We start from the raw sequence: 14,561 nt of genomic DNA on the forward strand, positions 1-14,561 counted from the left end.
CCCATGCTAGAGGAGTAAAGGATCGGAAGCTCTTAGCAAGCATGAAAAAGTTTACACGAAGTATTTTATTCAGTAAAGCATATGTTGCAAATATACCAGTAATTAAGTCAAAGAGCTTATAATTTTTATACTTCTAACAGAAACATGTAGATATAAACGATGAAAATATATGTTCTCATTGGAATAAACGAAAATAATCTAATTGCGCTTATAACCTATTTTTTAGACAGCTGTTGCAGATAGATTTTCCGTTGCTTATGTTGAGTGGCTGATCATTCAGACGTTTTCAGTATTGTACTCTTTATCTGACCTCACCAAACATCGGTTTGATCTTCACCTGATGGCCTTGCTCGGCCAGGTGATTCCAGTATTTGCATCTGCATGTAATTCTGAATCGCATTTGAACAAAAATAGTTTGTAGGACAGTTTATTGTGTTTCTATGTATTCAGGTGAATACAAACAATACCTCACGGCGGTTATACGTCAAATTGAACCTTTTGAGGAAAGATATAATATCATATTGCTTTGAGGATACGTATCATCAGATCGACAGAGTGCCGGGAATATTCAGCCTTGTTGCTGAATACTTTATGAAGCGAACAGAATAAAAATTCTAGGCTTCATTGCATATTTGGGATTTCCGTTTGACTCCACGTCATACATAATCAGGATAGTGTTTTGACTTTGACTTATAACAGGACTTTGGTAACTGATTAGGACGTAATTCTTGAACACTGCAGAGGGGGCGCAAGTGCATGCAAATGAAAAATTATGGAAAACAATCTATAAATTAGTATAAGTCATACACTGCATGGCAGCAGATGGCTTGTGACAATAATGTGTATGAACAGCGGATGGTTTGTCGCAGACAACTGTTTATAGTAAGTACTTGTACATGCATGTACACTGTGTAAAAGTTAGCGTCTTTAGTGTAAAAGTTAGCGTCTTTAGCAATTAAGTATGTGCACACGTTGATGCATTATACACACACTGCAGTTTGATGCACAATAAATATATCTTACTAATATGTATTATTTTTTATATATTTATGAAATTGGTACCTAAAATGTTTTACTTGTATACTGACTCCATGTGCATTTAAACATTGATCATGTTTTAATTCTATATGTTCATTGCCAGTCTTAAAAGTGTCAGCTTAAGTTAGTTTCTCTTGGAAATGATGCCTTTGCCCCAAACAAATAACAATTAAAACCGATCTTTAAAGTATGTGCTGATGATTCTAGACACCTTTAGGCTACAAATATACTCTCAACAAGGCTCCCAGAGTAGTTGTCCGAACACTAGTTTTCCACCGCATTGCTTACTAACCTTGACCTTTTACATGACCTTACATCAGGTACGCAAATTCTTTTTACTGAAGGGGTCAATTTAGAATTACATGTATGCTCTGAGAAAGGATTTGTCTCTTATGTTGAAGTAAACACATGCATAGTTGTATGGACGTAGCGTTACTCTGTGGGAAAACAAATGTGTGTCCAAACACTGAAATATTGACTCGATAAGTTTGTTTCCTGATGAAGTCTTATTCACTGTTTACAGAATTTTAATTCGTGTGTCTGCTAAATATTAGGACTGATAAATAAACTGTAAAATCCATCACAATATCGCCTACTTTCAAGCGAGCACAAATTGATTCTGGACAAATCTTTTCCTGATTTTTGTACACAGTCTTATATATTATTCAGTAACTGCATTTAACAATGGGAGAAAATATGGTTTATGTTGAAAACATGCAATATCAAACAAGTTTTGCAAGTTAGTGATAATTTTATAAGTGTTTAAGGAGAGATGATACAAAAAATGGATGCTTGAATTGGTATATATTTCTTGGCCCATTTTTGTTGCAAATAATTCAAACAATATATTTTTAAAATATTAAGAAATTGTAAACGTTCTATGATGTTAAAAATTCCACCTTTCTGCAACCATCCTTATTAATCTATACAAATAGTTTTCACTTCAAATCCCATTATTGTTTTAAACTTTGAATAAAAGATTAAAAACTGCGCAGTGAAACTTATTCACTTTATTCATTAAAACATGACTCAAGTTGTTATTTTCAATTTTTATGACAAAAGTTTGCATCATCTTTCCCTAAGCCAACATTACACCACTATTTCTTTAAATCTTTCCCATTTTGCATATAATTTTATTTTAAGATCGGAAAACTTTCGCTCCTAAAGAACATGTAAGCGTGTAATCAATCGTCTATTATCGTTCACTTGACATCTTGTTTGCAGTCGCGATACCCTGTGTTCGTTATTGTCAAATACCAATTGACATCGTGATCACTTCTTTTTTTCTAATGAATTCTGCCCCTTTATATTAGGAGTTCGTTTACCCTTGTATTATCTCAGTCTGGAAATAATGGCAAAATAAATAGTTGACAATGTTTGCGAAAGGGGTGCTCATATTTAGATTTTGAGAAAAAGAAATGAGAAATTGATTATACATGTACTATAAATCAGTATCACTGTAGAGTACTGAACATATGCATGTATAATAAAATGCTCATTTTTATAGACACTTAAAGACCCAATTTTTTTACCGTACGGTTACCTGAGGAGGGGGAGTGGTCGAAGTTACAGTGGTGCTTTTTACCTGGAGACCCCCTATACCCAAGATGTCAAAAATCTGTGTATACATAGCATTACACAGGAAGTCTGTGTTTGGTAATCAGGGTCAACATTACGTGTTTTGTGTCTGGTTTTGAGTGAAACTACGTAAAATAATTATTTTAATATGAAATTTATTTGTAAACTAAACGCATTCATCGTAATCATGGTAATGTTTTGAAGGGGAAAAAAAATAATAAGATACATGTATACATATCGTTTTAGGAAATGTTTTCCTTACATAAAAGAAACCAGAAGTCTCTGTCGAGACTGAAGCTCTACTGGTTTTAACTTATAGCAAAGGAAGAGAAGAGTACTTAAGCAGCTGGGATTTGAAACTTTACAACAGCAATATATAGAATAATGAGAATGTTCTTAGTGTAGTCTACTTGTGTGCCAAGTTATATTGAAATCAGACCAAAACAGTAGCATTTTGAAACAATTTTACAGACATTTCAATTTTTAGTAACCACGGCAACACCGTTCATCAAAATTAAAATTTGATACACAGAATTATCATTCTACTTGTGTGCCAAGTTATATTGAAATCAGACCAAAACTGTAGGAGGAGTAGCATTTTGAAACAATTTTACAGATATTTCTATTTTTAGTAACCACGGCAACACCGTTCATCTAAATCAAAAACCGATACACAGATTTATGTATCTTAGTGTATTCTACTTGTGTGCCAAATTATACTGAAATCAGACCAAAACTGTAGGAGGAGTAGCATTTTGAAAGAATTTCACAGAAATTTCTATTTTTAGTAACCACGGCAACACCTTTCATCGAAATCAAGAACCGATATACAGAATTATGTATCTTAGTGTGTTCTACTTGTGTGCCAAGTTATACTGAAATCAGACCAAAACTGTAGGAGGAGTAGCATTTTGAAAGAATTTCACAGAAATTTCTATTTTTTAGTTACCACGGCAACACCGTTCATCGAAATATACACAGAATTATTATCTTATTGTATTCTACTTGTGTGCCAAGTTATACTGAAATCAGACCAAATCTGTAGGAGGAGTAGCATTTTGAAAGAATTTCACAGAAATTTCTATTTTTAGTAACCACGGCAACACCTTTCATCGAAATCAAAAACCGATATACAGAATTATGTATCTTATACTTGTGTGCCAAGTTATACTGAAATCAGACCAAAACTGTAGGAGGAGTAGCATTTTGAAAGAATTTCACAGAAATTTCTATTTTTAGTAACCACGGCAACACCGTTCATCGAAATCAAAAACCGATACACAGAATTATGTATCTTAGTGTATTCTACTTGTGTGCCAAGTTATACTGAAATCAGACCAAAACTGTAGGAGGAGTAGCATTTTGAAAGAATTTCACAGAAATTTCTATTTTTAGTAACCACGGCAACACCGTTCATCGAAATCAAAAACCGATACACAGAATTATGTATCTTAATTTATACTTGTGTGCCAAGTTATACTGAAATCAGACCAAAACTGTAGGAGGAAGCATTTTGAAAGAATTTCACAGAAATTTCTATAGTAACCACGGCAACACCGTTCATTGAAATCAAAAACCGATACACAGAATTATGTATCTTAATGTAGTCTACTTGTGTGCCAAGTTATATTGAAATTAGACCATAACTGTAGGAGGAGTAGCATTTTGAAAAATTGTTTACAGACAGACAGACAAACGGACGCCGGACGCCTTACTATCGCATAAGCTCTTCTGGTCTCTGACCAGTAGAGCTAAAAATCACGAGTAAAAACTACAAATCAATAAAATTTATCTTTTTTAATCTTCAGTGAAAGAAGTCACTTGGTTTAAAAAGTCTGAATATTGAAATAAAAAATAATTAATCCACCTATCCGTCGTGCATGTGAACAATCGAAATGTTTTTTTTTTTTCTGGCCAACAATGTTTTATTTATAATTTTGATTCTTCGTGTTTTAACAAAATTTGGAAAAATGTACGTATATATACAGACTCTAAGGAAATTCGAGCATTAATTCTGACATCAATTTCTGTACAACATCGTGCGGATTGTAGCCATAGTACAAAATAAAACATATTTTAAAAACTATGCTATGCCGTTTATTAGTGCTGAATATTTTTCTTTAATTCTTTAAAAAATAATTTAAATCGTCGGACTTCCAATTACGGCAAATAGAGCCTGTTTCTGTGGACGCGGTCTTTTTTCTACAGATACGTGGACGATATAACACTTACAAGTAACAAACAGCAGTGAAGATAAAAAAGAAATAGTTATTCGAAATAATTATGTCAATGTTTTAATAATCTACTTTCAATTTTTGTTTGAAATAAAATTCAAACATATTATTTTTCTAACCCCCGTGTATACTATGCGGGTACATGAAAGCGTTAGACGCGTGACCAGGTAATTGTTTTCAAAACATGCAAACTCAGAGTATTTCTGTCAATCAAATCAGAAGCTATTGTGTTTTTAATGATTGACAGGCGGTAAATTATTGATCTTGAATCAGGTAGATTTTGGGGGCGTTAACATAAAATTGGGTGTTTAAGGCAAAAGTAAATAAAACTGAATAAGATTTATTTTGTTGGTGAACGCTAAGAAGTGTTTAAATGACAAGCCTTATCATTAAAACATTATACTATTACATTAGACATTTCATTATACATTTTGCAAAACATGGTATATAATATTGCTAACAAATATACAAAAGTCAAAAACGTCGCAAAAAACGTCACATAGTTTTTGGAGCAAAGTAATGATTGATTAATTATATATTGTTTAACGTCCCCCTCGAGAAAAAGAGCATATATGGGTCTCAAAATTATTTCTGCTTTCTAATCTATCTATTTTATAATTATGGAAAAAGCAATAGTTTCTTATTTATATAATTACTGAAATTAACATGTAGATTTAAGTGGTACATAAACGACAGAAAAAATTACTTTTAATTAAATAGAACTCTCAAATTTATTTTTCAGTCTCTATTTCAAATGTAAAAAGATCCAAATTAACATCAACAGAGAGAGCAGATTGTGATGAAAAGAGCTTTTTTCAGAAGGATTTCTAACGATTGTTTCAGATTCTGTAAACATCGCTCTTTCAGGACAGATAATGAGCATTGATCTTTACTTTTGTAGTGCTTTAAAAGAGTTATAGTTGTGTTAAATGTGCAATATTGTTCAACAATATTAATTATGAAATGTAAATATTTGGATAATTTAATTTAACAAATGGATAGCTCTTATTGAATGGTGAAATATGACTCAGGTATTATCCTCTTACCAAACACTGCTTTCAACATCAAATCAGGATATTTAAAAGAAAAAACCCACAAATTTAAATGTTTGGTATACTTAATAGAAAAAAAATGTTCTGATCTTTTTATTTAAATAAAATTTGAGTTATAGCTATATCAACAGCTGCCCATGTGAGTCATAAGCTTATTTAACCTTTTGTTTTTTTTTTCAAAAATATCATACTGATTTAGAATGAAAGTTATCTATCATGTATAACCTTCAGTGCACGCCATAGGGATTACGACGAGTATGTCTGGTCAACAATGGATGCTTACTTCTGCCAGGCATCTGATCCCTCCCCGTGTATTATCGTGTATTGTGGATATTCATTGAATGAAAAAAAACAAATAAAGAGCTGTTTTTACGAAAAATTGGGATTGACGGACATTAGCAAACATTCATGATTTACAATCCACACGTTGACGTACGAAAAAATTAGCAAGGATCCAAACATAAATATGAATTGAGTGTTCCTTTGATGCTCGCAGAAACTATGGCAAAACTAGACGTTAAAGTATATCAATATAACCATTAAAGCATAATGATAATGCATTATGAACATTCACACGATATATATTACAGATATTAATTAGAGAGGGATTAAAATAAGGCTCTTAGCTAGCTTCACGGCTTTATTTTCTTGCAAATTTAATATTGCTGAATTTGTAAATTTGTTAATAAATATATTATTCAAAGTAAACAGAACATATCGATTCAATTATAATATAATATATCAATCGATTAACTGAGCTAGTCTACTCCTTTAAAGTGCGTGTTGCCTACAAACTCAATGTTTACATCTTTCAACAGAGAGCAAGTACTTGATAAATCATTAATGTTCTTGAAGATCAACCTCTACTACAGAAAAGTCAAAAAAGCAGTTTGCTAAACAAGGTTGAAAGCTCAAATGAGATTTTGACCAGCGTTTGACTTGGTATGGTCCCCTTGAGAAGGGAACTCATTTGTGTTGGAATGAAGGGCTGCGTCAAGAACCTATGAAACATTTTAAAGCAAATGATGTCGCCTCTTTAATTTGTAACAGTTTCTAAAAACTGTCGTCGAAAAATCAGCTAATACATTTTGTTTTTTAAACACACATGTAATCATATAAATATATGTTATATGAAGATTTAAGTGCCCGTAAAATATTATGTACCTTTGTAATGCATTGCATCTATTCTTTAAATAATGTAAAAATATTATTCAAACTACATTAATTTTTTTCATACAGGAATCACAAAACAAGAGTGAAATTTAACTGAGATTCTAATGGAATCACCAAGATTTCTCTAACACATGAAACCCCATTCTCTCTCTAGGACACCCGATGATCCCCTGTCGTTGTGTCCGTGTAGAAGATGATCTTTATTGTGATGATATTCCTTCAGTTTTATGGTTGCTGCGGGGAGTTGACAAGGTAACAGATCACCCGATATTTTATGTTCAATGTCATGAAAAGAAAATAGTTTGACAATCAACTTAACACAAGGGATAAGGTTGTCGTCATTAGAAGTATTACATTGCATCCATGAGATGAAATAGTGTATGTTTTTTTTACTATTTCAGACATGAAATTTTGCACGATCTGCTGGATGACTCTGGCTATGATCCTCTTATTGCTCCAAACTACGAAGATGGTAAGGGGTATTCATCTTTCAAAATTTAGGCTTAGGTCTTAAATACCTGATTTATACCTTTCTGGGCAAAGATAGAGAAAAAAAGTTGCAAATTTTGATATTTGTTGCGAACTACTCCACCAGGATTTTAAGAAATTGAACAATAGCCATTTACTTTTTGTTCTTTATATAATGACTGATTTTTAAAATATCACAAACATGTACATGTACTTTATCATATAAAGTTCTCATTTTCATCGCATGATTTTAGCAAAATAATATCGTAACAACAGCACACAGTTAAAAAATGTCAATATCATCATGAAATCCCATTGCAATCGTCTTAAAAGCAATAGTTATGGTCTGTAACATAATCTTGAAAAGATAAACACATTAATGGATTATTTGACAATAAAGTACAATATTAGTATAAGTGTTTTCTAAATACTAGTTGCGATAGATTCGAAAGACATCTGATATGCTTCCTGTACCTCGTCCAGATAATGGTTTTGAATTTGATGATAATGGAACAATAGTATCAACATTGATCAATGAATAAAAAATGTTGAACTTCAGTTTTTATTTTGAATTTAAGATAATTCCTCTGCTTAAATGTTGTAGATTTCCCAACAAATATTTCCGTTCAACTAATTATCAAGAATATACACAGTCTTGATGAACTTCGTATGGTAAGTGGGCATTTGGTATCAATTCAAAATTCTTTTTTATTAAGAACTATGTAATATAAATACTAGTAGGCTTATGTTGTATGGCTATACACGTAACGTTAAGCTATTAAGAAAGATTTATAAAGACCAACATTATTGCTTTCATGTATAGTCTTTTTAAAATTGGTATTTTGTGTATTTGTTAATGTTCTCTGCGTTTCTACACAGGATTTCTCAGTGGATGTTATATTCAGGCAGAGGTGGACAGATAAGCGTCTGGTTTTTAATCATTCCAATATCAATTCTTTAGAGCTTTCTCAAAAGATGATTGAGAAAATTTGGGTTCCAGATTCGTACTTTCCGAAAGAAAAGAGCGCAACAATTCACCAAGTAACTGTTCCAAACCAACTCCTACATATATACGAGAATGGAACCGTATTCTACAGCATGAGGCAAGAATTTCTCCAGTATCAATTAATATCTGTTGGTGATTTTAAATGTCCTTCCTGGTACAACAAAACACCACATTTCAAAATAAAGTATTAGAAAATAAGATATAGCATTTACTCAAGGTCTTCCTAAAACCTTGACGAACCTTTCAAGCAGAAAAAAGGATAATTACTTGTACATATTTAATAAAGGACTATTAGAAACTACTATATACACGTACTTTTAAGTATAAATGCAAATAGTTTTAGCATTTGCATTGACAGATTGTAAATTGTAGAATACACGCTCATCTTTCGTCTACTTTTAAGTGCAATGTCATTTACCTCGTAGAATTGAGATGACACTATCCTGTGCAATGGCCTTGCAGAACTACCCTCTAGACAGACAAGTGTGTCCAATTACCATTGAGAGTTGTGAGTATCTCCGTCCAGTTTTAGATTGTTCTAGTTGTCCAAATTAAGTGTCAAATACGTATAACGTCGATTTTCATCACTGGATTTCAAAGAAAAATAATTGTCGACTACCATTTCCTTTTTTACTCAGATAGTTACACGAAGGAAAACATAGATTACCACTGGGCCAGCTACAGACCTGTTCAAATTCCGCCTGTCTCACTGCCACAGTTTAACATGCCCGATTCGATCAAAACAACGGTATGCGAAACAGAATACGGGGAAGGTATGTTTATGCTGTTGGAATACAATATGTATTTGATTAGAAATAACACCATATCTAAATAATCTATCCCAATCTCTCTTTTCTTTCGAAAAACAATTCTGAATCTGCAACAACAGAGCTTACAAGCATAGAAAAACAATTCTGAATCTGCAACAACATAATTCCTTTCCCAGAAATGTACTTTTCCCAAACAATCCAAAATATTAACGATTGTGATCAGATTCAAGAACTTGATTGATTATTATATGGTAGTCTAAATCATGGAGTAGGTATTATATTCAAAGATTTGAAGCAGTACATGCAACCAAACGTTTTATTTGACATAGTCGTATATATAAACGATACTTCTACCAACATATCCTAAGTTAACCGGTAATATACGTATTTTGTAATTTTTTCTACTTTTCTCTTGTTTATTTTTCTACTACATGTATGTTTGTTTATTTAGTATTATACCTGTATGGTGTGTGTCTTTAACTTGACCTTGTAAGGAGAGGGCTAAAATAGTCTCTGCCTGATGCCAATCCCATTCACTTTTTTTTTTAAAATAATTTTTTGTATAATTAAGTTACAGAATTCTTAACACAATTTTTTTTACTTGTCACCCAATATGTATGTGTTTAATAGTTTTGACAACAGTACTATTAAAATAATTACATAACTGCTTTTCTAAATATTTAGAATGACTCTCTTTTTTCCTTATTTTTCAAAACATGGCCCAAACAGACGGACACCTGCAAACAGGTCTGAACAAGAGGCCCACAGCCTTATAGGTCACTTGAACATCATGTAATAACTTTCCAACAATTGATTTGGGTTGAAGCGTCTGTTACGCTTTAGGGTACATATCTCTTATCCGCAACTCCTCTCATACCACAGAATGAAATTTGATAAAACTTTACAGAATCTTTATAATATATTGCCATTATGCACCTCCTACATGTATTTTACTTTTTGATCCGACTCATATTTTGGTTTTACCATAGCAAAACATGGACACTGCCATTATATTCATATGGGAGGCGGGGGTATCATTTAGTGAGCTCATAGCTCAAAGTACCTCTAGTTTTATGCCCAGGAGCAGAGAAGATTTTCAAAGAAATAATGCATTTTTACTTCATACTCTATTTAAGCCCCAGAGAAGCAAAGAAATAATGCATTTTCAATACTAGAACTCCTGACCCTGGTGCCATTTTCACAATTTTGGTAGAGGATTCAATGCTGATTACAATCATGTCAACAGTTTGACTGCTTGATGTCCAGGAGTGAAGAAGATTTTTAAAGATTGCATTAATTTTAGTGGGTTTGAACCCACCCCTCAGCCCCCAGGGGGGACAGGGACCATGAAATTCTTAATTTTTGTTCCCCTTTAAAGATAGATGCTTTATGCCAAAATTTGTTGAAAGTGTTTGAGCGGTTGCAGAGAAGAAACTGAAAATGTTCAAATGTTAACGCACGACGACGGACGAGAACGGTTTGCAATAGGTCACCTGAGTTTACTCAGGTACGTGACCTAAAAATATGAGTAGACTATCAAATGAAATTAAAAGCCTTTACAATAGGAATGGGTAGTAGGAAGTGCCTGTATGATTGATATTTCATTCATGGTAGTTGTTAGGGGAGGGGTCTGAATTCAGCTTCATTTGAATGAATGCATAAAGAATTGTGAATCTGATACCGATGTGTTTGTTTTTGCAGTTGGTGACTTTGGCTGTCTGCTTGTTGAGCTCAAGTTTGAGCGCAATACTGGATACTACATTGCACAGATATTTATTCCAAGCATACTGATAGTAACTTTGTCATGGGTGTCTTTCTGGGTTGATATGGACGCTATTCCGGCGCGTGTGTCACTAGGTGTCCTCACAGTTCTCACCATGACAACACAAAGTTCCGGTGCACGAAGTGCGCTACCGCGAGTGTCTTACATCAAAGCCATCGATGTTTGGATGTCAGTTTGCCTTACATTTGTCTTCATGGCTCTCCTGGAATTTGCATATATAAATGTCGTTTCAAGACGGAAGTCGAGGCCAATCCGTACCTCTTCACAGTGTGAAATGGCCCTAAAGAGAGGCGTAATTAAGTATCCAAAGGTACCCAATCTTCATTGTGTTTCCGCCAAATCTCTCACCAGAGGGCGTGCCATACAAGTTTCTTGACAAGCTTACATCTGTGTTATATTTCCAAATTACCTCTGTTATATTTCCAAATTTACGTAGCATATATGGTAGGCGTAAAGTAAGATTTAAACAAAATGGTTCCCTACACAATATGTTAAGGTTATTTTTACTATACAGAAGAAATTTATAAAGTTGATAAAAATATGCTTTATGTTCAATTTGGCAAATAAATGGAAAATAAAATATTTAATTCTAGATTCTTGAAATTTAGCCGTTATAAGATTAAGTAGCGCGCCTTCATGAAAGAGATAATAATAGTAACAGCTGATTGAAGAAACCATCATCTTCCTATAGTTTACGATGATAATGAATGAACCTACTGAGTTTATCGCAATTCGAAGATGTTCATCAACAAATGATAACAAGAGTCTTGTTTAAAGTCATCATTAAGTTAGTTGTATGGACGCGTACGATACAATGACATTGTCAGCAAACATGAATCTACATGAATAATAATTGCGGACGGACGTTCTCCATAATAAATTTTTTTACACACTTATTTTTCCATTGTTTTCTTCTCATGACAAAGAGCACACGGCGGGTGTGACCGGTCTGCAGGGGATGCTCACTCCTTCCTGGCAACTGATCCTAACAGAGGTCCGATTTTGCTCTGAACCTGATTTGAATAGACTTTTGAGTTTGAATACTGTTTCTTATCTCCGTATATTCCATGTTTGCATTAATTTTATGAAGTAAAAATGAAAAAAAAGAACAATGTTAATGGAATGGTGTAAGAGTATTTTGATAATAACAAACTGCATATGTACGAGATAAGGTAAAAATCAAATTTCTAAAGTTTGCCTTAACTCAAGATAACTACGTCTTTTATATTCTAAAAAACTTTTTTTGATTCAATTTCTTTCTAAAAAATAAACCATCCAGATTCATATCAACCAAAAATCAAAGTAATGATTGACAGAATAGTGGAAGTATTCGATATGCATAATTATATATGATATGAATTAAACACTGTTTGATTATGTTTTCTCCACAGACGACACCATCACCGATGCTACCGATTCTGAAGCACATTGATTTTAGGAAGAGAGCACGACATGTGGATAAAATCTCCAGAGTTTTATTTCCGCTAACTTTTATCCTGTTCAATATTGGGTTTTGGGTGTTCTACTTAATAATTAACACAGATAACACATTTTAGTAATGACAACAGTACGAGTTGACTTTTAAGATTCTTCAGTAATGTGTAGTCTAAAGCACTTTCAAAGTGTTCAAAGCAACAATTCATAAAATGCATGTAAAACATGAATGTTTTCCCTTTCGTTTCTTTTTACACGATCGAAAGTAGGAAATATATATTTAAGGTACAAGGATATTTAACCCTCAAATTGCAATCGAAGAAAATTCAAAGGTAATGATATCCCCAAAACCGGAGTCTTGTTGCTTGGCTACGTGTCGTGTTATACATGTATCTATTCAGTGTCAAAAGATTCGGCAATCACAGTAGCTCATTAGGTAGAGCGCTTACTCCGTGATCGGAAGGCCTATTATTTTGAATCTCAGCCTCTCCTGACCTAAGTAGATCAAAAATAGGTAGGAACTGGTCCTCGATAAGCGCTTTGAAGTGATAGTTGCGGATCCTTTGGATGAGACCTTAAAACCCGAGGGTCACGTTGTAGGCGTTGGCATGGTTAAGATCTCTTACTGCTCAATGGATTTGAGTTCCGAGTAAGATCTTTGTAACTCTTTATGGTGACGTACATGTATCTAAATCAGTGAATAATTCTAGAATGGGACGTAAACAACATACAATCAACACAAAGAAAGATTCAATTTTCAATAAAGGTTATAACAAAAGTTTCCAAAAAAATGCATCAAATTCTTCTATCAAATATTACTATACATTCCGAGAAGTCTAGTCACAGGTAAAGCAATGTTACAATTTTTAAATAGGAGGTTGAATTGCATGATCACAGATTTAAGATTCAGACTTATAACAGGTAAGGTAAAAAGGAAGCCCTCTTTCTCATTCAAAAGTTATGCCCAAATTTTTTGTGACAAACTGAAAGGCGAATAAGATTTTTCTTTCGTGGTCTGAAAAGTGGGGGCCAGCTTATAACGTATTGTACAATAAATTGTGCGACAAACGAGATGGTGTCAGTTTTTCTTTCATAAATTATCCATTTATTATATTCAACAATCCTGCATAAGGTGTTTTTTTGACACTGAATATACTTTGTGAATAATCAAATTTTTAAACCGAGAAAAGCTACTAACAAACAACTTGATGTAGTTTAAAGCGCTTTCAACTATCTTGGTCAGAATTTCTTTTTAAAATTTTATGATCATCATAATATATCTTCTTTGAAAATGCTACTCAACATTTGGTCTAATACTCTTTAAACTATAGCTAAGCCATTGTTTCTTAACTAATTTTGACAACATACATGTAATTCTGTCTAGTGATCAATTGGTAGGGACATGTTGGATCTGACTGGTCGAGAGGAATATTCCTCATAGGCACCTGATCTCATATCTGCAGTTTTAAGGGGTCCTTGTTTTCTGCCCTGCATTCTTTGTAGATTGATCATTGTTTGGTATTGTCTTCTTTGTCACTTTATAGATGTTTTGTCAATTTTTTGTATTAACTTAAATGCTCAACATTTTTCAAATTTACTGTGTTATATATGTACAAAACATGTAAATACTAATAGTTATTTGGAGATAGAATATTTTGATGTGCATGCTTGAGGTAATTCAAATAATTTAATGTATAAAGAGCTTAGATGTGGTTGATTGGTAATCTGCAATATTTTTTATCCCGGTTTGCAATTACGACACAATCATATATTGATATCTGAGTGAATTCATTTGTTTGTGTTCCTGTTTTTATATATATTTTCAGGCTTTAAATAAAGCAAAAGAAACATTGAGTCATTTGAGAATTTGGTCATTTTTCTTTAAACAAAAAACTTGTCAACAGAACTATAATCAATTTTTCATAGAACTCTGATGTATTCGGAGTTCTGATGCATTAAGCAGAAATCATACAAAGTGGATATATATGAATTGTTTTGAAAGTATTTCTATAAATCATTAAAAAA

The 14,561-nt window shown here is 32.9% G+C and overlaps 1 protein-coding gene across 1 annotated transcript; it reads left to right on the top strand.

Moving 5' to 3' along the window:
• Nucleotides 1-299: 299 nt before the first annotated feature.
• Nucleotides 300-14,390, top strand: LOC134262796 (glycine receptor subunit alpha-2-like). Its single transcript, XM_062745125.1, has 9 exons — nucleotides 300-882; nucleotides 7,142-7,327; nucleotides 7,477-7,547; nucleotides 8,148-8,215; nucleotides 8,423-8,646; nucleotides 8,975-9,057; nucleotides 9,188-9,322; nucleotides 11,021-11,394; nucleotides 12,494-14,390. The coding sequence occupies exons 2-9, from the start codon at nucleotides 7,269-7,271 to the stop codon at nucleotides 12,656-12,658; spliced, it is 1,179 nt and encodes a 392-aa protein (XP_062601109.1). The 5' UTR covers nucleotides 300-882; nucleotides 7,142-7,268; the 3' UTR covers nucleotides 12,659-14,390.
• The last annotated feature ends 171 nt before the right edge of the window (nucleotides 14,391-14,561 follow it).

This window comes from Saccostrea cucullata, unplaced genomic scaffold, assembly GCF_032062105.1.
Source record: "Saccostrea cucullata isolate Sc308-1 unplaced genomic scaffold, CSIRO_AGI_Scuc_v1 ctg650, whole genome shotgun sequence".
Taxonomy (NCBI): Eukaryota; Metazoa; Mollusca; class Bivalvia; order Ostreida; family Ostreidae; genus Saccostrea; species Saccostrea cuccullata.